This window comes from Rhinatrema bivittatum, chromosome 7 (assembly GCF_901001135.1).
Source record: "Rhinatrema bivittatum chromosome 7, aRhiBiv1.1, whole genome shotgun sequence".
Taxonomy (NCBI): domain Eukaryota; kingdom Metazoa; phylum Chordata; class Amphibia; order Gymnophiona; family Rhinatrematidae; genus Rhinatrema; species Rhinatrema bivittatum.
Window position 1 is genome coordinate 233,920,374 of NC_042621.1, and position 22,965 is coordinate 233,943,338.

At 42.8% G+C, this 22,965-nt stretch overlaps 1 protein-coding gene across 2 annotated transcripts in view; it reads left to right on the forward strand.

The window, feature by feature from the left end:
• CFAP46 (cilia and flagella associated protein 46) overlaps window positions 1-22,965 on the forward strand; it is an 831,934-nt gene that overhangs the window by 49,361 nt on the left and 759,608 nt on the right. For both annotated transcript variants that reach the window (XM_029609979.1, XM_029609980.1), the window contains exons 5-7: window positions 4,812-4,876; window positions 14,999-15,163; window positions 18,409-18,532. In XM_029609979.1, coding sequence (XP_029465839.1) covers window positions 4,812-4,876; window positions 14,999-15,163; window positions 18,409-18,532 — 354 coding nt within the window. The remainder of the gene's footprint in view (window positions 1-4,811; window positions 4,877-14,998; window positions 15,164-18,408; window positions 18,533-22,965) is intronic.

Genomic DNA, 22,965 nt, shown 5'->3' on the forward strand with positions numbered 1-22,965 from the left:
TTACACAATGTTGGGTTCCATATTAGGTGCTACAACCCAAGAAAGAGATCTAGGTGTCATAGTGGATAACACATTGAAATCGTTGGTACAGTGTGCTGCGGCAGTCAAAAAAGCAAACAGAATGTTGGGAATTATTAGAAAAGGAATAGTGAATAAAACGGAAAATGTCATAATGCCTCTGTATCGCTCCATGGTAAGACCGCACCTTGAATACTGTGTACAATTCTGGTCGCCGCATCTCAAAAAAGATATAATTGCGATGGAGAAGGTACAGAGAAGGGCTACCAAAATGATAAGGGGAATGGAACAGCTCCCCTATGAGGAAAGACTAAAGAGGTTAGGACTTTTCAGCTTGGAGAAGAGACGACTGAGGGGGGATATGATAGAGGTGTTTAAAATCATGAGAGGTCTAGAACGGGTAGATGTGAATCGGTTATTTACTCTTTCGGATAGTAGAAAGACTAGGGGGCACTCCATGAAGTTAGCATGGGGCACATTTAAAACTAATCGGAGAAAGTTCTTTTTTACTCAACGCACAATTAAACTCTGGAATTTGTTGCCAGAGAATTTGGTTAGTGCAGTTAGTATAGCTGTGTTTAAAAAAGGATTGGATAAGTTCTTGGAGGAGAAGTCCATTACCTGCTATTAAGTTCACTTAGAGAATAGCCGCTGCCATTAGCAGTGGTTACATGGAATAGACTTAGTTTTTGGGTACTTGCCAGGTTCTTATGGCCTGGATTGGCCACTGTTGGAAACAGGATGCTGGGCTTGATGGACCCTTGGTCTGACCCAGAATGGCATTTTCTTATGTTCTTATCCTCTGCCTATACCAGCCACCTTCTCCGCAAGTTGAGCCCTTAGGTTCTGGTGGCCGGCAGGACTTGAACAAGGGAGAGACCTAATGCTAAAGCTGGACTGGAATCCGGAGTTGAGGCGGAAGTCAGGCAGGAATAAAGAGGCAGGCTGCAGGGCTGTAGGCTGATTTTGGACAGGACTGGAGACAGGAGCCAGAGGAGGCTTGGAATGCAGGCTGCAGGGCTGGAGGCTGATGTCTGGTGGGTCTGAAGTTCAGGCAAAAAGCAAGGTCTGGGATGGAACACTGGAACAAGACAGGAGTTAATGATACTAACAAGCTTGAGACAGGAGGCCTGGGAGCCAGGGAACAAGGCTAGAGACAGGAGGCCTTGGAGCCAGGGATCAAGGCTAGAGACAGGAGGCTTGGGGAAGCTAGGGAGCAGGGCTTGAGACAGGGAGGCTTAGGAAAGCCAGGGAGCAGAGCTTGAGACAGGGAGGCTTAGGAAAGCGAGGGAGTAGGGCTTGAGACAGGGAGGCTTAGAAAATCCACAGGGCAGAAGACTGAGGAGAACCAGAAGGGAGTACAAGGCAAGAAGGCTTTGGAAAGCCACAAGGCTGAAGGCTGCAGAGAGCCACAAGGAAAACAAGGCAAGAAGGCTTTGGAAAAACCACAAGGCAGAAGGCTGCAGAGAGCCACAAGGAATACAAGACACAAGAAGGCTTGGAAAGCCACAAGGAGTACAAGGTGAGAAGGCATTGGAAAGCCACAAGGAGTACAAGGTGAGAAGGCATTGGAAAGCCACAAGGAGTATAAAGCAAGAAGGCTTTGGAAAGCCATAAGGCACGAGGGGCCATGCAAAGAGCCAAGCAGAATCAGACTCAATGACAAGGCACAGAGTGTAGACTGAGGTCGAGCTAAATAGGCAGAGAATTGCTGAATCATGAGGTCGCTGAGACTAAATCTGGAAAGAGGGTAGGGGCAGCTCCCGGAGGTCCTCTGGTGGTTGGAAGGCTGCATGTCAAGCAAAATCACAACATCATGCCAGCAGTCGTTTGGCCTTTTTACCTCTTCTATTAATGCATGGCATATACCTGATCTAGATTTCCAAAATTATATTTTTTTATCAATGTCCATGTCTGATATAAACTCTTGACTTTTGCAGCTGCTCCTTTCAGTTTTCCCTATTTTTGTCATTTTATCATAATCTCCCTTTGAAGTTAAATGTTATTGCAATAGGGTGCCTTTAGTGTCCTCCCTCCAGTTATTAAAAGAAACAAATTTATTCCACTGCAACTCTCAGAAAATAAGCCTACTGGACAAAATCAAATTAATTATTAGCAAACTCCTAAAAATAGCATGCACCATAAGGAATAGAGTGACAATATAGCACTGCAACAAAAAATACAAAGTGAACCACTGCATACAATGAAGCCCATACAGGCTCTAAAGATTTTAGAGTCCCCCTAAAATGGCTCTTAATGGGGCATGTGCTAAATATATTTCTCCCAGGACAAGAAGGATGGTTGTCCTCCCATATGGGTGACATCATCGGATGCAGCCCTATCACGGAACACTTTTGTCAAAGTTTCTAGAACTTTGACTGGCACACTGAGCATGCCCAGCATGCCACTAACCCTGCATCCACCAGGGGTCCCCCTTCAGTCTCTTTTTTTCCGCGCAACAGTTGTCTCATGGTTCTTAGGAGCGCTGTGAGAATTTCTCACAAATTTTTCCTCACAGAACCTTTTTTTTTTTAATTCTTCAAAATTTTTCCCCATCCCGGGGTCCCCCATCGACTACCGACCTCGGCTAATGTTCTGGTAAGTTTACCACGTTTTTGTGGTCGGTTCCCAGCTTCCTTCCTCCCGCTGCTTCTTTAGGGTCGCTCTAAATTTTGATTTCCACTTAAATCAGTCCATAATACTACCCACCTTTTTTCCAAAACCTCACTCACACCCAGGTGAGCGACCCTAAAGAAGCAGCGGGAGGAAGGAAGCTCAGAAGCAAGAGTAGCTGGAGTGACCAGACTTAGCAGAACTGCAAAGGAGAATACTACATGATTGTTATGAATATGGAATCTGTATGAATTGCTGCAAATAGGCAACCACCGGTATTTTTCAAATCTTGCTCAAACAGTTCAAGATAAACATCAAGCTGTGTTCCAATGTATATGATTGCAACAAGCAGACCACCTTACATATAGCAGTAACTCCATAGCCCCTGAAGCAGCTCAGAACAGAGCGAAACTTGGCCTGAGTCGGGCTTTTTATGACAGTTTGTGCTAATAAAGTATCCTTGGTATTTACCGATCTTCCTCTTTTGGTCGCTACTTGTAATATTGGATCGGTTTCCGGTTTGTTTCTTTGGACCTTCCATTTATAGTAAGTATATAGAACTAGCATGTATGGTACCCCAAACAGTACAGCATGTACAATAACTGCATATTGAAATCCCTGTGCTAACCAGCCAGTGAAAGGATCAATTGACATGGGGAATTTCATTCCCCAAACCTCTGATACCAAGCAGTAGTGTCTGATGTTTATCCCCACCACCCCAACAGCAAGAAAAAAACTGGCGGCAATACCCGAAGTCTCTCTCAGTCCTATCCAAGAACCAGAGGTCTATATGCCTCCTGCCTATCCTTTTTAATGAGGCAAAGAGGTAAATGGGGGCAGGAAAGAATATGACTGTATCCTGCCTCACTGCTGTTGACTTCCAAAATGGTAACGGCTGAATCTTATGTTACTTTTTCCCACTCAAGAGCACAAGAGATCAGCCAGTGCCTTATGGCCTAATTGGAAGGGATAAGTTGGGACAAGGATGTGCTGGAATAGGGAGGCAGGGGGACAGGTGGCATTAAGGTACAGAGGCCTGATGGTCTTGGGGATGGTGTTGGGGGTGACATCTAGCACTGTGACTTTTCTACTTAGAAAGTGAAAGTTGGGGAAGCATCAGGCACTGTGGCCACTTTTTTCTTGGAGTCAGTGGGGAATAAGGGAGGGAGGCCAGGCCAGAGTAAATGGGAGATTGGTGCATGGAGGCCCCTTGATTTTGGGGTTTTGGAGAGATATTAGGGCACCAAGGTCCATTTATCTTTGTGGTGGGAGAGACCCAGGGTACTGCTGTGTGCTGGATGGAGACTCAGATGACAGGTCCTCTCCCTCTATTAAATGTTAGTGTGCCTGCCCTATGGAAATGCTAATATTTTACACCTGCTCCAAAGGGGGTGTTAAATTTTAGGCCTTAATTGACATGTGCGAAATAGCACATGATATAGAGCACAGCATGATATTTCCCACGTACCAGATAAAGTCAAACATGCACATGATGTTCTCTTGCTTACATGTGAATATACACCCATTTTTGTACATACCCACTCACAAATGTATTTATTTATTTCTTCTATTTATTTAAGGCTTTTATATACTGACTTTCTTGATACAAATCAAATCAACTCGGTTTACATAGAACTAAATTTTTAACAACGGCGGAGTAACATGAGACGGAAAAGAAGAAGCGTAAAGTTACATTGTAACAAGGGCAAGCAACTGGGAATTGGAAGTAAAGAGGGGGACTGATTTAGTGTGAATGTTGGAGCCTTAGTTCATAGCACACTACGTAGCATAAGTGCTGAACGGCCTGTAGTTTTGATTTTCTTAAGAATAACAGAATTACGATATATATCCGTGCATGCAGTGGGGGAAAATCCTGATTGGCTCAGCCTTTTCCTTGTGGCATGGAGTTATATGGTCACCTCATGTAAGAAGAGCTCATCCTAATGCAGTGGCTCCCAAACCTATCTTATTGATTCCACACGCGATATGCAGTGAATATGCATGAGATAAATTTGTATGTTCTGGGTTTTCATTGTATACATATGTCTCATGCACAGTCATTGTGGACATCCTAAAATCCTGAGTGGCCTTGGGGTCAATAGGACAGGTTAGTCATTAAGCATTGCAATTCTTTCATACTCCTTTTTATGTAAATCCAAGTTTTCCTATTTCTGTTTTAGAAGACATTTGAGAAGTCATTGGTATATCTTCTGAAAGCAATAGCGTTTGCAAAGCCACAGCCAAGGTGAGAATTTTTTTTAATCATTAAAGAGAAAATTGAAAAATAATTGTTAGTTCCATTGATAACAAACCCTGAATTATTTCCTGATCTGGTTCTATTAATTGTCTTATGTTCCTGTTTTCTATTACATTTTTCTATTTTAAATTTCATAAACTTAACAAACTCCTTGGTGGGTGGTGCACTTCTCCATTGTTCTAGTATCACTGATATCACCTTGTATTCTTCAAGACTATGTAACACCAGAACAAAAGAAGAGCATTTGTGGTTTTTACAATGAGCCCTTGAGCGTGGCAGACCTTTATGCCAGTCCTGGGCTGGCATAAAATTTGCTGTGTTGTAAAGGCGCATTGGTTGCATGGAAAATATTTTGCATTGCAGTGATTAGCTAATAGCCTCATCTACATGTACTTTACATATGATGAGTGCCATTAGCTACGTGCTTGATTGGACTTGCATTTTGGACCTGCTAACCCCCGTTTTGCATCAGGAGTATGGCTGCGTGTCCAAAATGCGCATCCAATCGTGCTTGTGCACACATGATTTAAACTTCCAGCATATCTCCACTTGTGCGCTGATATGCAAGTGTATGGGCGTATGCATGCTCATTTTAAAATTAGCCTGATCCTGAACAAAGAAAAGGGAGATGTTACTGATGTTAACTTATAGATTGATGCCACCTTATAGCTGATTGTTTTATTTTCCCATAGATAAACAGCTGAATTAGCCATGCTGTCTGGGTACGTCCTCCGTGCCACTAGGTGGCGGAGCTCTCTAAGATCACCCAAAATCTTTAGATGAGGTTTTCCCTCCTGCCTGTCCCTGTGCCTGCTCGAGGCTTCTCAGTCTGTTTTTTTCCGCATGCACCTCGCGACTAACTGCACGCGAGCTCTACAGTTCTTGTGAGGAAAAGTTGCTCTGAAGAGAAAAACTTTAATTATTTCTTCAAAACTTAAAAATTTCACACAGAATACTTACATCATGCCTCGTCCAGGGTTTAAATTCTGTGACTGTGGTAAGATAATGTCTGTAACCGACAGACATCAATATTGTTACATTTGCCTTGGTCCAAAACATGATCAGGCAAACTGTTCTGATTGTGGACGGATGTCCCCAAGGGCGCAGCGCCAGAGAGCAGCACGGATTGCCCAGCTCAGAGAGGAGGCAGTGGGCTTGTATGCTCCCTCTAATGCTTCAGCCAGGTCGGCTCCGGGACCACAGTCAATTCCCAAGACCCATGCCCATCAGAGGTCCACCTCTGCTGACCCTCCAGGCCACAAGCAGAAAAAGAAAATTTAAAATCCTTCAATGCAAACGGCTGGGGACGCACCATTGATGCAGCCTGCGTCGGATGCGTCGAGACCTATGGATAAGCCGACTCAGCGGCGCCCCGAGGCCTCAGGGAAAGATCAACGTGCTGGTGCATCGGAGCAGCGTCGACTCACCGACGCAGCAGAGAAGCACTGACGCACTGAAACATCTGAAGAGCATCGACACCCAGAAACTCCTGACGAAGATCGATGCAGCAGCGTATCTACATCTCAGCAACCTGTAAAACAATATAAGAAGCACACATCAGGTCATAAAAGGCCTAGGAGTCCATCCCCACTTTTAGTGGTGGACTCGGAGGATTCTTTATCTCTTCCACATTTATCGGGGGGTTCTTCCCATTCATCTGAGATTTTTTCAGGACTTTCTACTCCATCTCAGCGTCGTAGGAAATCCTTATATCAATAACCTCTACATTCCAAACTCCCTTATCCACTTGAGGATGTTGGACGTCCTCAAGGACCGAACCAGGACATCCTCAAGGCAGCAGTACCTCTATTGGGTCAACAACCGAATATCAGACCCCCTACATCACTATCGGTATCTGATACAGTGACACAGATTACCTCTATTTTATCACAATTTCTAACATCGGTTCAGCAACAAAATCTACCAAACCCTGATCCACCGATAGAGGTGCCTTCAGCACCTATACCAGAGCCAGCACAGAGGATGCTGCCTGCCAGACCATCTCCTCGGCCAGTAGATTCTCCTCCTTCACCTTCATCGCCAGGGTCATCAACCGGCTACCCGTCTGACCCATAGGATTTGCCTCCAGAACCAGTATCACCACTGGAGGATCTCACATACTCCCAATTTTTGGAGAAAGTGAGCCACTGATTAGGAGTAGAAACGACAAAGACTCCTGATCCTAGACAAGAGATGTTTGGTGTATTAAAAATATTTGATACACCGGCTGAACCTACAGCACTCCCTTCTCATCCAGTGCTGGAAACTCTTTTAGAAAAGACTTGGGATTCTCCAAACTCCACGACTCCAACTTCAAGGAAAATGGACATGAAATATAGGATGCGAGATTCCCCTTTTTACGCCAACGTGCAGTTACCGCACATGTCTGTTGTGGTTGAATCAGCCATGCAAAAGGCACGCAAATCTCGCTTCCATTCAAATAATCTGCTCGGCAAAGACAACAAAAATTTAGATGACTTTCACGGAAAGCGTATCAATCAGGAATCCTTAACGCAAAGATACAGAACCATCATAAGAACATAAGAAATTGCCATGCTGGGTCAGACCAACGGTCCATCAAGCCCAACATCCTGTTTCCAACAGAGGCCAAACCAGGCCACAAGAACCTGGCAATTACCCAAACACTAAGAAGATCCCATGCTACTGATGCAATTAATAGCAGTGGCTATTCCCTTAGTAAACTTGATTCATAGCCGTTAATGGACTTCTCCTCCAAGAACTTATCCAAACCTTTTTTGAACCCAGCTACACTAACTGCACTAACCACATCCTCTAGCAACAAATTCCAGAGCTTTATTGTGCATTGAGTGAAAAATAATTTTCTCCAACTAGTCTTAAATGTGCTACTTGCTAACTTCATGGAATGCCCCCTAGTCCTTCTATTATTCGAAAGTGTAAATAACCGATTCACATCTACTCATTCAAGACCTCTCATGATCTTAAAGACCTCTATCATATCCCCCCACAGCCGTCTCTTCTCCAAGCTGAACAGCCCTAACCTCTTCAGCCTTTCCTCATAGGGGAGCTGTTCCATCCCCCTTATCATTTTGGTTGCCCTTCTCTGTACCTTCTCTATCGCAACTATATCTTTCTTGAGATGCGGCGACCAGAATTGTACACAGTATTCAAGGTGCGGTCTCACCATGGAGCGATATAGAGGCATTATGACATTTTCCGTTTTATTAACCATTCCCTTCCTAATAATTCCTAGCATTCTGTTTGCTTTTTTGACTGCTGCAGCACACTGAGCCGACGATTTTAAAGTATTATCCACTATGATGCCTAGATCTTTTTCCTGGGTGGTAGCTCCTAATATGGAGCCTAACATCGTGTAACTACAGCAAGGGTTATTTTTCCTATATGCAACACCTTGCACTTGTCCACATTAAATTTCATCTGCCATTTGGATGCCCAATCTTTCAGTCTTGCAAGGTCCTCCTGTAATGTATCACAGTCCGCTTGTGATTTAACTACTCTGAATAATTTTATATCATCTGCAAATTTGATAACCACACTTGTCATATTCCTTTCCAGATCATTTATATATATATTGAAAAGCACCGGTCCAGGTACAGATCACTGAGGCACTCCACTGTTTACCCTTTTCCATTGAGAAAATTGACCATTTAATCCTACTCTCTGTTTCCTGTCTTTTAACCAATTTGTAATCCAGGAAAGGACACCGCCTCCTATCCCATGACTTTTTAGCTTCCTTAGAAGCCTCTCATCAGGGACTTTGTCAAATGCCTTCTGAAAATCCAAATATACTACATCTACCGGTTCACATTTATCCACATGTTTATTAACCTCTTCAAAAAAAATGAAGCAGATTTGTTAGGCAAGACTTCCCTTGGATAAATCCATGTTGACTGTGTTCCATTAAACCATGTCTTTCTATACGCTCTATGATTTTGATCTTGAGAATAGTTTCCACTATTTTTCCCGGCACTCAATTCTATGTAGCTCAGTATCTTTTTGAATGCCTTCAATCCTTTTTGAATGCCTTCAATGCTTAAAATCTTTGCTACAACAATATTCGGCGGATAATACACTTCCATCTGAATTCCATGATATGGAAGATGGACTTCGGCTTTTGGTATGTTCCATTTACGAGGGGTTTGAAACCTCTGCGAAAACAACAGCCAATGCTATAGCAGCCAGGAGACTGGCATGGTTACGTGCAAGTTCCATACGTGAAGACGTTCACGATAAGCTGACTAACCTGCCCTGTCGACCTGATAACTTGTTCGGCGATAAACTTACCGAAACTGTGGTGAAGTTAAAGGAGCAGAAAGTAGCTGTACTTTTTAAACTCAACTTGATTCTTCAGCATCTAAACATCAATTCAGTTCATACAAAAGACATTTCCAGAGATGACAGTATCGGCCTTATACTACCTATAGGCCTCAACCATACCAACCAAACCGCCAACAGCCTTTCCGACAACCAGCTTCTCATCAACTCCACGCGTACCTCGTCGACCGCGCCGGACTGCGGGCCCTCAACTCCTAAAAACCAACAGAGTTTTTAGAAATAATGCCGCCACCATTACACGCCCAGACAGTAGGAGGTTGACTTTCCCACTTCTTCACTCGAAGCAATATCACAACGGATTCCTGAGTCCTGACCATAATAAAAGATGGATATTCCCTCAGTTTTTCATCCCCGCCTCTTCTTCCGCATTTGAGTACCAAAAGATCTCAGAGTATTCATCGGGAGACTCTCCTTCAAGAGGTCAGTCACTTACTTCAACAACATTATATACAGGAAGTACACACCTCCCAACATCTGAAGGGATTTTATTCAAAATACTTCCTCATTCCCAAGAAATCCGGAGGTCTATGTCCAATTCTGGACCTGCGCTTCTTCAACAAATACATTTGAATGGAAAAATTCAAAATGACCTCTCTCAAATCAATCCTTCCATTCCTGCAACCCATGGATTGGATGTGCTCCTTAGATTTAAAGGATGCATATGCTCATATCCCAATGCATCCAAAATCTTGGAATTATCTTTGTTTTCAGGTGGGAAAAAGACATTTTCAATACAAAGTTCTTCCCTTCGGCCTCTCATCTGCTCCCAGGGTATTTACCAAATTCCTAGCGATAGTGGTGGCACACCTCCATCGTCAGGGGATTCAAATATTTCCTTATCTGGACGATTGGCTACCAACTCCCAATCTCCTCCAAAACAGTTTAATGCAAACAATCAATTGCCTAGACAATCTGGGTCTTCTCATAAAATACGAAAAATTTCATCTTCAACCTACCCAGAGCTTGGTCTTTATAGGAGCATCCATAAACACCATTCGGGACAAAGCTTTCTTGCCTCAACCCAGGGCAATAGTGCTTAATTCTATAGCCCAACATCTATTAAAACTTGCGACCTACTCAGCCCGCCAAATCTTGACTGTGCTGGGTCATATGGCAGCATGTACATATGTAGTCCCGAACACAAGACTTCACATCCGTCGTCTTCAATGGGGCTTAAAACACCAATGGTCGCAGTTTCGAAGCCCTTTGTCCACTCAAGTGAGACTCACCAACAGCATGAAGACGGACCTTCACTGGTGGATTTGCCCACCAGCGTTGACAGAAGGCTCACCACTAAGGCCTCTCCGCCATCAATTGATTCTTGACACGGATGCCTCTCCCACAGGATGGGGAGCCCATCTTGCCAACCTTCAAACTCAAGGATTGTGGTCATTCCAGGAACGGACTTATCACATCAATCTCCTGGAACTACGAGCCATAAAATATGCTCTACGAGCTTTCGAGCACAAACTACAGCATCATGTCATCATGATCCATACTGACAACCAAGAGGCGATGTTTTACGTAAACAAACAAGGAGGGTCCGGTTCATGGAACCTCTGCAAAAAAACGGTAGAGATTCTGGACTGGTTTCACAGCAGGGGAATCTCCCTACAAGCCACATATATCCCAGGAATCAATAATACCAAAGGGGACAGTTGAGCAGGATTTTTCACCAACGCGAGTGGGAATTAGACCAGTGCGTGGCCGACAGAATATTTTCAATTTGTGATCTTCCTCAAATAACACAACAGATAGGTTCCCCTCTTTTGCTCATTTTATTCCAGTGTTCACCGACTGATACAAGACGCATTCCTATTGGATTGGTCTCAACATCTCCTGTACGCATTTCCACCAATTCCCTTGATCTTACGCACAATACAGAGATGCATCGAGGACAAAGTGAACCTAATTCTGATTGCACCAGCATGGCCGTGTCAGCTATGGTACTCTTACCTACTCCAACTATCAGTCTGCAAACCAATTTCTCTGGGGAATGCCCCCACTCTTCTCACCCAGCAAAAGGGTTCACTACTCCATCCACTCCACGCATCCTTGAATCTCACTGCATGGAGATTGAAAGACTCACATTCCAAAACCTAAACATATCTCCACAACTTCAAGATATTTTAGTGGCATCAAGGAAACTATCCATCTGTCTAAACTATCAACGTAAATGGAAATGTTATACTGCATGGTGTTCCTCTATGGACATTGATCCACTCACATGCCCACCTGAAAGGCTATTGTCTTATCTCCACATCCTTTATACACAAGGTTTGCCTACCGCTTCCTTACGTGTTCATTTCAGCGCGATATCAGCATATCACAATCCTCTCAATGGAGAATCTATAGCATGTCATACTCTAGTTTCCCGATTTATGAAGGGCGTTCTACATTTACGACCTCCAATCAAGAAACCCCCATTGCCTTGGGATGTTAATCCAATCCTGGAACAACTTATCTTATCACCTTTTGAACGACTGCACAGCTGCCATCCTAGATACCTTTCCTGGAAAGTGCTGTTCTTAATCGCCCTAACTTACGCATGAAGAATCAGCAAACTTCAAGCACTGGTTCACTATTCTCCTTACTTGGAATTTTACCTTGACAAAGTTACACTACGTATGCACCCTAACTTTCACCTAACGTAATTTCTACATTTCAATTAAATCAAACCATAACACTTCCGATTTTTCATCCAAAACCACACACAAACGCCAGCGAGCGGCGTCTTCATTCCTTAGACTGTAAACGTGCTCTTGCATATTATAAACAATGCATTCAATCTCCGACGAGACCTTCGCAACTCTTCCTCTCATTTAATCCAAACGCGCCAGGTCTTCCTGTATCAAAGAGAACATTATCTTCCTGGCTTACCAACTGCATAGAATTTTGTTATCAAAAACGTTCGGAATCATTATCTACCACACCCAAAGCACACCAAATACGTGCCATGGCTGCATCTGTTGCTCACTTTCATGATGTGTCTCTGTTAGATATCTGCAAAGCAGCCACATGGTCTTCACTTCACACCTTCGCATCCCACAATTGTTTGGACAAACAGGTGGAGGATGACGCAAAGATGGGGCGGATAATTCTCCAAAAGAACACTAAATAGTTCAACTATTTCAGAACTGTCCACCTCCTACTATGTATTGAGCGCTCACTGACATACAAATGACTACATGCCTACTATGCTCAATACTTCAGCTGGGGACTCCCAGACAACATGGCTAATTCAGCTGCTTATCTATGGAGAAAAAACAAGTTTGCTTACCATAAATGGTGTTTTCCGTAGATAGCAGATGAATTAGCCATGCTGACCCTCCCGCCTGCCCAGACAGTTCCAATATTGCATATCTTCTTGCTTTGACATGGACTGAGGAGCCTCAAGCAGGCACAGGGACAGGCGGGAGGGAACACCTCATCTAAAGACTTTGGGTAATCTTAGAGAGCTCCGCCACCTAGTGGCATGGAGGACGTACCCAGACAGAATGGCTAATTCATCTGCTATCTTCGGAAAACACCGTTCACTGTAAGCCAACTTGCTTTTCACTGTTTTCATAGAAACATAGAAACATAGATATGATGACAGAAAAAGACCAATCCGCCCATCCAGTCTGCCCAGCAAGCTCCTACACTTATTTTCCCATACTTATCTGTTTCATCAACCACCAAGTTCAGGGCCCTTGTTGGTAACTGTTTGATTCAAATTTCATGCCATCCCCTGTCATTGATGCAGATAGTAATGTTGGAGTTGCATCTAAGGTGAGCATAAGGCTTAATGGTTAAGGGTAGTAACTGCCGCATCAAGCAAGTTACCCCGATGCTTGGTTACCAAACTGCACAGATCAGTGCCTTGCTGGATATTGTCTGAATATAAGTCCTGTTTTCCACATTTCCCCCTACCGTTGAAGCAAAGAGCAGTGCTATATATGCATTCAAAGTGATATATCAGGCTTAATTGGTTTAGGGTAGTAACCGCCGTAATAAACAAGCTACCTCTGCTTATTTGTTTACCCAGATTGTGAAGTTCAGTCCTTTTTGGTTGTTGTCTGAATGCAAATCTTCTTTTCCACATTCCCCCCTGCTGTAGAAGCAGAGAGCAACGCTGTATATGCATTGAAAGTGATGTATCAGGCTTAATTGGTTTAGGGTAGTAACTGTCGTAATAAGCAAGCTACCCCCAAGCTTATTTGTTTACCCAGACTGTGAAGTTCAGTCCTTGTTGGTTATTATCTGAATGCAAATCCTCTTTTCCAAATTTCCCCTTACAGTTGAAGCAGAGAGCAATGTTGGAGTTGCATTAACCGTGCGAAGGCTTAATGAGTAAGGGTAGTAATCACCAGGTAGTAGCCTCCACTCCAGTACTCCATCCCCATGGCTCTTCTCTTCATTCCCATCCTCTAGCCTTTATGGATCCACAGTGTTTATCCCATGCCCCTTTGAAATCCTTTACTGTTTTAGTCTTCACCACTATATTGCAGATCTTAGTATCATCCGCAAAAAGACAAACCTTACCTTCTATTCCATCCGCAATGTCGCTCACAAAGATATTGAGCAGGACTGGTCCCAACACCGATCCTTGCGGCACTCCGGTTAACACCGCTCTCTCTTCAGAGTAAGTTGCCTTGGTAATTGCTCCTTTTAGTTTGGTCCATTGTTGTTCCACATCTCTCTTGTTCTCCCAGACTTTTAGTTCTTCCTCCAGGTATTTCCCCATTTCATCAATGTCCGTGTTTTTGAACTGCAAAACTTGGGTCTTCGTGCTTCTTCTCCAAATCCTATTTGTGATACAAAACCATACCGTTTGATTATCACTGGTGCTGAGGTGGGCACCCACCTGAACATTAGCGACATTATCTCCATTAGTAAGCACTAAATCGAGTATAGCTCCCTCCCTCGTGGATTCCGTTACCATTTGTTTGAACAGAGCCCCTTGCAGGGCATCCACTATCTCTCTACTATTGTTAGATTCTGGAGAAGGGATTCTCCAGTCTACATCCGGCAGATTAAAATCTCCAACGATTTTCTACTTGCTGTCTCTGTTGCTATTTTAACCTTATGTGTTGCTTGCTAGTTAATACAATACAACATGTCACCTGTTCACTAGCAGCTTTCAGTTGCCTTTATTTCTACTTATGAAACAGATAAAGCAATGGCAAAATTTGAAAAAGATGCTTGTTGCATATGGTGAGGAATGGTCGGCAGAAAATAAGTGGTAATATTGCCTCTGTATAAGTCATACGGAAATAAGAATCTGGGTCAGACAAAGAATCTATCAAGCCTGGTATTTTTTTTCTAAACCATGGCCAAACCAACAGGCCGATACAGTAAAAATCGCGGGAGAGCGGGCGAGCGCACAGGCCACTCTCCTGTGCGCGCGATTCAGTAAATAAAATTATTCAAATTAGGGCCCGTGTATCGGAGTGCACTGTACTGTATCGGCCTGCAAGTAATAAGTTCCTGGCAGGATTCCAAATAGCAGATAGGTTCCATGTTACTTACACCCATGGATAAGCAGTGATTTTCCCATGTCTACCTGGTTAATAATGGTTTATGGACTTTTTCTCCAAAACTGTTTCTTGGAGATAAATGAAGGCTTGAAAAAAATCTGATTAAAAATATTCATGTTTGGTCTTAACATTCCCTTAGATGAGCATACTAAAATAAAAAAAATTATGTCATTTTAGGAATAATATGGTAAATTAAGCTTTTCTTTGCAGTGTGTTTACTGTATGTCATCTGTAAAAATGACCTTTTACTTTTCAGATACTATTTTTTGATATATAATGCCTCAATCCTTCACTGGCAGCTAGCCAGACCTTTCTTAAGGCCTGGATATCGGCATGTGGTTATTCCCAGCCTGATTCAGATTATAAAAGCTTTGGAGCAGGTCCACGAAGAAGACCATGACTGGAGGGCAACACTTATCATGTAAGCACTTTAATCTTATAGTCAGTTTTGACTGATAGGGAGCCTGCGATAACATTTTAGGACTGATTCACTGAAGTGCTAAATTAATCATTCAAGGTTGCATTCAAAATAAATGCGACAGTAATTTAAGGTAAATTATGCAAATAGAGTAATAATCAGCTTATTAACTATTATCCCCCTATTTACAAACCTGCAAAATGTAGCAAAACTTTTCATGTGGAAGGGTGGCATTATTTCTTTGATCTCCTCTCCCCCTCCCAATTTATAACCTGGCCATCCACCTCATTAAAAATCCCTTCCCAGCTTCATCTATTTCCCTGTTCTCCTACCGGCATGAAGAGTCCCTTTTCTTCTGCCAGCTCATCATAGCTGCTATATTATTGCCACTTACTGTTGCTTCACATGCTCACCTGCATATGAGAGTCAAAGTGTGAAGCAGCACTAAGTGGCGCCACTTTGGCAATGATGACAATCCAACAGGAGGTAAAGGAGTCTCCTCCTTCTGGTAGGGGAAATGCCACAGAGGTTAAGGAATAAGCAATCACAAGTACTGTGGAATCCAAGAGGGACCTGAAAACGCCAGAGCGTGTGTGTGTGTGGGGTGGGGTGGGGGGTTTAGTGACGGCAGGTGAATGTGGTCTTCGGGGGGATAGGAGAGAATTAAATCAGAGTTCCTGGAGGGGGTTATGGATGAGGGCTCGGGAGGGGTTTCCTCTAAACTAACCAGTCCTTTATCTTTGGGCCGATTAACATTGGGGAACGGAAATAGCTTCTATATGGCGAACACAATTGCAGTCAAAAGGGCCATTATCCCTTTCACATGGATGTTTGAACATAGCTACTTGCTGCATATAGAGAGTAATGTTCAAAGGCATTTCAATGGGTAAAACAGTTTTACCCATGGGAAAGGCCTTTTACAAAATTGCTTACATGTTATGTGGGTAAACTTGCATGTCTACTGCCTGTTGATGTATAAGTTTTCTTAGACTCAGTAGAGGCATTTGAGAGTGGAGTTGGGGAGGAGTTTCGACTTATGTGCATACTATTGGATTTTAAAAAGTACAAACATATATCCATACAAGAAATGTGCTGGCCAACCCTAAGAATGGCACCATTTTGATGTCACTTTGGCACAGTTCTCAGGGCTAACCGACACCATTTTTAAAGAGCTGTGGCAGGGATCACTCCGGTTTGTTTCTTCTGGCAAGACTCCCATGGAATGGGAAAGTAGGGGCTGGGGAGGTACCTGACTTACTTTCTAGCAGGCCGATACAGTAAAGTTCGTGGGAGAGCGGGTGAGCGCCAAACATGGGTGTCCTGTGCGTACGATACAGTAAGACAAAATATTTAAATTAGGGACCGTGGTAAAAAGAGCCGCTAGGGACACTAGCGCGTCCCTAGCGCCTCTTTTTGGACAGGAGCGGCAGCTGTCAGTGGGTTTGACAGCCGACGCTCAATTTTGCCGGTGTCGGTTCTCGAGCCCGCTGACAGCCATGGGTTCGGAAACCAGACGCTGGCAAAATTGAGCGTCCGGTTTTCAACCCGCGAGCCGCGGGCTGATTTAAAATATTTTATTTTTAACTTTTTTTAACTTTTGGGACCTCCGACTTAATATCGCCATGATATTAAGTGGGAGGGTGCACAGAAAAGCAGTTTTTACTGCTTTTCTGTGCACTTTCCCAGTGCCGGCAGAAATTAACGCCTACCTTTGGGTAGGTGCTAATTTCTTAAAGTAAAATGTGCGGCTTGGCTGCACATTTTACTTACTGTATCGCGCGGGATTGACTAATAGGGTCATCAACATGCATTTGCATGTTGCGGGCGCTATTAGTTTTGGGGGTTTGGACGCGCATTTTCAACGCGCTATTACCCCTTACTGAATAAGGGGTAAAGCTAGCGCGTCAAACGCGCATCCAAATGCGTGTTAACAGTGCGCTCTGTCGGAGCGCACTGTACTGTATCGGCCTGTAGGAGTGGGAAGGGCAGTTGGAGGGCTCCTGGGAGTCTGCAGCTGGGCTTGGCTCAAGTCCTGGCCTATTAGAGAGGGGGATTTGGAGGGGCCTAGGGAGCCCACAGGAGACCCTGGGAAGTTAAGTGAGGGCTGGCTATGTAGGGTGTCGAAGAAGGCCACTTTTAAATGAACCAAAAATAACCAATTTTGGGAGGTATTTTAAAGATGGTTATTTTTGGTTTGTTCTATTTAGAGCAAACCAAACAACATTTTAATTAGTAATTTTAGCTGGAAAAGTTTAGTCATAAGTTTTATATTGTATGTTAATTAATTTTATATATGATATGTTAATTGTTATTTGTTGTGAACCGTTCCGATAGATTCTGAGGGACGGTATATAAAAGATATTAAATAAAAAAATAAAAAAAACCCCGAAAATGGCCTTCTGGTTCTAATGTCCTATTTCTTTAAAAAGAATGCACATCCCTAATGGCTGATGATTGTGAGGTTATTAAAAGTGAATATAGGTAAAATGAGAACTGTTATAGTCTTATCCTGAGGACTGTGAAAATGATTTTGAAATTTTTCCCATGTATGCACAGTAGTGTTCTCTTTTTGATGAAGGGCTCCTGGAACCCACCATATTGATGATGTTGAGCCAGTGCCTCTCACTGTTAATGGAAGTTTCAAATGGAATATTGGCAGCAAATTCCTCTGTCTTTTTGACCAAGATCAACTATAGCTGTTGATGGCCATGAACTGAAGTCGGTCCCTTTTTGGCCTTTTAACTGATTTTGAGAACTTGCACAATATAAATAGTTGATGTCTTGCCACTTTGTCATTGGAGAGACAGAACTGTTTGGACCCTGGCCAAACTGGAAGGATTAAATAATTAATTTTGCTTGTAGATTTTGAAGCTCCTATGTATGAATTGCAAAACAATTATCAAAGTTTTATGTCATTGTATAGATTGTTCTAATTTTGCACCATTGAAAATAATAGGAAATTATCGTTCATGCATCAGTGTCTTTTATAATATTTCCTTATCAGTATTTTAGAGGCTGTTTATAAATATTCAAGTATGACACACACTCCACATAAGGCTACCTGTTTTTGTTTTGAAAGGCCTTTGTCTGAAATATTTTGAAAATATCTAAGAAACAAGATGATAGAAAAGACCACAAGACTGAACGATACAATGTACTTTATCGTTTATTTTTTATTGAACATATCTCTTATGAATAATAGAAAGTTTTTTGCCCAGTGAAAATTCTTTTTTTTGCTTGATTTACAGAGAGCTACTTGAATGTTTTCTGGATGCTGGGAAAATAAAAGAAGCTACTGAATTTGCCACTAATTCATCAGCATATATTAAACTGCAGGCTGCACATGAATACCCCAAATTATTTGCTCTTAAGGTAAACATTTGAAAATATTTTTGACTAATTTAATAGTCTATAGCATGCAATGCCATCAAAATGACAAAAACATGGCCTAACCTTGCATTTTGGATTAACTGCTCATCCTCAATTCAGTAAGTTAAACACCTTACAGGCAAGGTATGGGATGTTAGGGATACTGAGAGATTTTCAGTTAGGAGTTTTGGTATAGTCAACCATAAATACAGTTAATTTAAAAAGGAATAGGCATTGTACAGTGATGAGCTACAAGCTCTTATAGTCTCACGACTCTTATTCCTATTTAAGATATCTTTACTAGTCCACTGATAATTGTATTTATGAACAGATGTCCTTTTACTAAAGGTTTTATAATGAGTGGTCAAGCTAGGAATGGGCAAGCCTTCTTTGACCAAGTTTGGATCTGCATTCAATTTAAAATTATTTGGATAATAAGAATCAGATTCAAATAAGTCAGATGCAGCTGAATCTCTCTGGAATATTGCAAGTTCTGATTTAATGAGAAGTCATAACTAGTATTATAGTGGATATGTATGTATGTATGTATGTATTTATTTATTTATTTATTTATTTATTTAAACATTTTATATACCACTTCCAAGACCAAAGACCAATCAAAGCACTATACATCCAATTAAAATACATTAATTAAAAATAAAATACAAATACTGTAAATAAAATCAAAACAAAATAATCATATTGTTGCATTTGGCGGTCCGTGGGCTTCTTCCACGAACTGCTGCTCTTAACTCCTCAAACTGGGCCTTGCTCATCTTTCCGCAGCACTGACAAGCTTCCTCACTATCCAGTGCGGTGGGATGCCACGCCTCAATGCAGCAGGATACTGCCAATGTTCTTCGCGGCAGGTTGCCGCTGTCGCTTACCCAGGCTTCTAGGCCAGCGCGTGCCTGACAGGCCATTTAAAGGGCTCGCAGCGGGAAAAGCCCAGCGGCACTTCTTGATGAACTCCCACCATTAGGCCCACAAAAGGCCCTCCTGTTCTCTTCTTCGCCTCTGTAAAAAGTCTCCCTATTATTCAATAGTAGAGTTGCTCCAGCATTCTTCGCCTTCAGTTCCAGTGTCCTTGTCTTCAGTTCTTCAGTTATCTTCGTCTCTTTTACCTGCTTGTTGTTCTCCTCATTCTCCTGCCCTGCTTATTCGTCCCTCCTTCCCTTTGGATGGATACCCGGTATTGACTTTAGCCTGATTTCTGAATATTTCTGACCGCCACCTGCCATCTGCCACTGACCACTGGCTGCTACCTGATTCGCCTGACCTACGTCTTCTCCGACTTAGTGACCTCAACAGATCTCTTCACCATCAGAAGAGGCCCCCACCTAAGATCTCCGGCCCCAGGACCCAAAGGCTCAACCCGAGGGGAACATGGGCTGGTAAAGGGGAAGCTCCAGTTGTGCCTCTGCCTCATCTGGGTCTGCCTGCCAATGGAGGGGACCTGCAGGGCTCCTTCTGGTAGGTTGCATCAATTCCACCTCGGCTCAAGGGTCCACAAACCCAACATATATATTAACACAGTACAACTTTACTCAGCTCAAAAACATCAAAATGTACTTTGCTACATGTGATGTTATAATCCACAGAATTTACCTGCAACTGAGGAAAAAGTTATGTCTTAGGTTATTTACCTAACTTCAGATATTCTATTTCTTGTCAAATCTCCAAAAGCAACTTATTTCACGGAGTGAGAGCTACTACTGAAAATACAAATGATATTATCTCCATCCTTCACACCACCTTAGTTGACCGTATCATAAGAAGAGCTCCATGACCAGAGCGTTGGTTCCTAGTAGGCTTATCACGTAAGTAACCTGGGCCCACTCCTCTTATCAATTTAAAACCCAAAATGAGTACCTTAAACTGCGCACGTGCTTCAGTCAGAAGCCAATGTAACATTGACATCATCTTTTTTACTGAGTTTCTTCTTGAACCGTCCAAAACTGCTCTTGCCACCATATGTTGAGCAATTTGAAACTTACTTATCAAATGCTTCAGCAGCCCCAGCAGGAACTCATTACCACTAGGGCATGAATAACAAACTTAAACTCCTATCTGTCTGATAGTACTATGCAGGAAATCTGGGAGGCTGGATATTTTGGTGATGACCACACTAGCATTGCATGCTATTTAGGTTACAGAGCTTTGTGAGGAGAGTGCCTGGAGGCTTCCCTGCAGTTCCCTTCTACACCCAGGAACTTTTTCGCTGAGGCCGCTGACGTCACTGCAAGCCCAGGGCCACGCTGATAAAGTGCAGTGTGTAAGAACTTCGGCAGGAGAGCGCCTTCACTGAAGTTCCCTTCTACATCCGGGAACTTTTTCGCTGAGGTCTCTGACACGGCAAGCCCAGGGCTGCCACAATAAAGTGCAACGTATGCTGAAGCCGTGCGCCAAAGAGGCGCACCCCTTCTGCTAGTTTTTTTTTTTTAAGTTTCTCCATTGCATTACTTAAGTTTTATCTCAGGATATGGGCAAGAAGATAAAAGGTACTTTAAGGAGTTTCCCTCCTGCCTCTCAATCTACCCCTCGGTTTATCTAACCTATTTTAGAAACTTTTACCTTTACTAGTTCGCTATTGGGACCAAGTGAGCTTGGAGCTTCTGGGTTTCCTGAAGGTAGCTTGATGGACTCTCTACCTGGGTAACATCAAGCTAGGTTGAGAGAACATTGCACAAATCTCATCTTTGGGTGAGTTTCCTCACTCCGAAGGTCATCAAATCTTCACAAGAGAGCACTGTTCTGTTCGTACGTCTCACTTTGATTGTCAAAGTGGCCCCTAACCCCTTCACTAATACCTAAACCTCACCTCGAGTGACCAGGTGGGCCTCATACAGAGGTACAAATACCTACCTAGTATGAGGGCATTATGGCTAGTCTCTCTCTCTCTCTCTCTCTCTCTCTCTCTCTCTCTCTTCTTCCCCCCCCCCCCCCCCCAGTGGTTGTAGGAGGGCCCTGATAGCTAGTGCAAAATTTATCACAGTTTGTGCTAATACCTATGCGAAGCGGTAAGATAGCGCACTTTGCAATAAACTGCCTATTACCATAAAACACACCCCTTTTCCTATCTCATGCGATATTTAGTGCATTTTGATAAATCCAGGCCTAAGATAGATGTTTTCCCAGATGTTGTTAAAGAGATACAGGCTCGTAGGAAACATTTTCCTTTTTTTTTTTGTTATTTATATTTTATTGATTATTCAAGCAGATTACAAATATAACAATGTGGTGTACAACAGAATAACTGTCACCAATAAACAATAGACAGTGAACATTAATCAATACAATTGGTATCAGTCGTCATCTTACAACTGTGTTGCAGTTGAACACACCCAAAATTCAACAATTACTACACTTTGTCTTCTCTTTCCCGGTGTACTCCCTATCCCTCCTTCCCCTTTCCCCCCCACCCCCCTCCATCCCCTAATTGACATTTGCTTTAACAAAAGATAGTAACAAGAAAGAGCCTAAGCCCTTCCAAGGACAGCATGTTCATCGGGAAGAGTAGTTGGCTTATGGATTGGTCCCATCAAAGAAAGACCCTCATCACAAGTAAGAGAGAAGATAAGATATTACAGTATATATAATACAGAGATAAACCATGGGATAACAATCAGTCAGTAATTCACAAGTCTTAGAGTAAGAGCAAGAGTTCAAGAGTGAGATCCCCCGTGGCTGTGGAATAGCCAGCGCTCCAATGGAGCCCATATCTGTGTAGTCCCCCGTCTACTATGCCTTAATGAATCTATACCGGTGTGTAGAGTCCACAGGTTATGCAATCGCAGAGGGTAGGTCACAAGATTTCCACAATATAACTAGTTCACAACGGGCCCCAATAATAATGAGGCGTACTAATTTCCAATGTGTTGAGGAACTGAAGAGTAGTAAATCACCTGGACCGGATGGTATACACCCCAGAGTTCTGAGGGAACTAAAAAATGAAATTTCAGACCTATTAGTAAAAATTTGTAACTTATCATTAAATTCATCCATTGTACCTGAAGACTGGAGGATAGCAAATGTAACCCCAATATTTAAAAAGGGCTCCAGGGGCGATCCGGGAAACTACAGACCGGTTAGCCTGACTTCAGTGCCAGGAAAAATAGTGGAAAGTGTTATAAACATCAAAATCACAGAACATATAGAAAGACATGGTTTAATGGAACAAAGTCAGCATGGCTTTACCCAGGGCAAGTCTTGCCTCACAAATCTGCTTCACTTTTTTGAAGGAGTTAATAAACATGTGGATAAAGGTGAACCGGTAGATATAGTATACTTGGATTTTCAGAAGGCGTTTGACAAAGTTCCTCATGAGAGGCTTCTAGGAAAAGTAAAAAGTCATGGGATAGGTGGCGATGTCCTTTCGTGGATTGCAAACTGGCTAAAAGACAGGAAACAGAGAGTAGGATTAAATGGGCAATTTT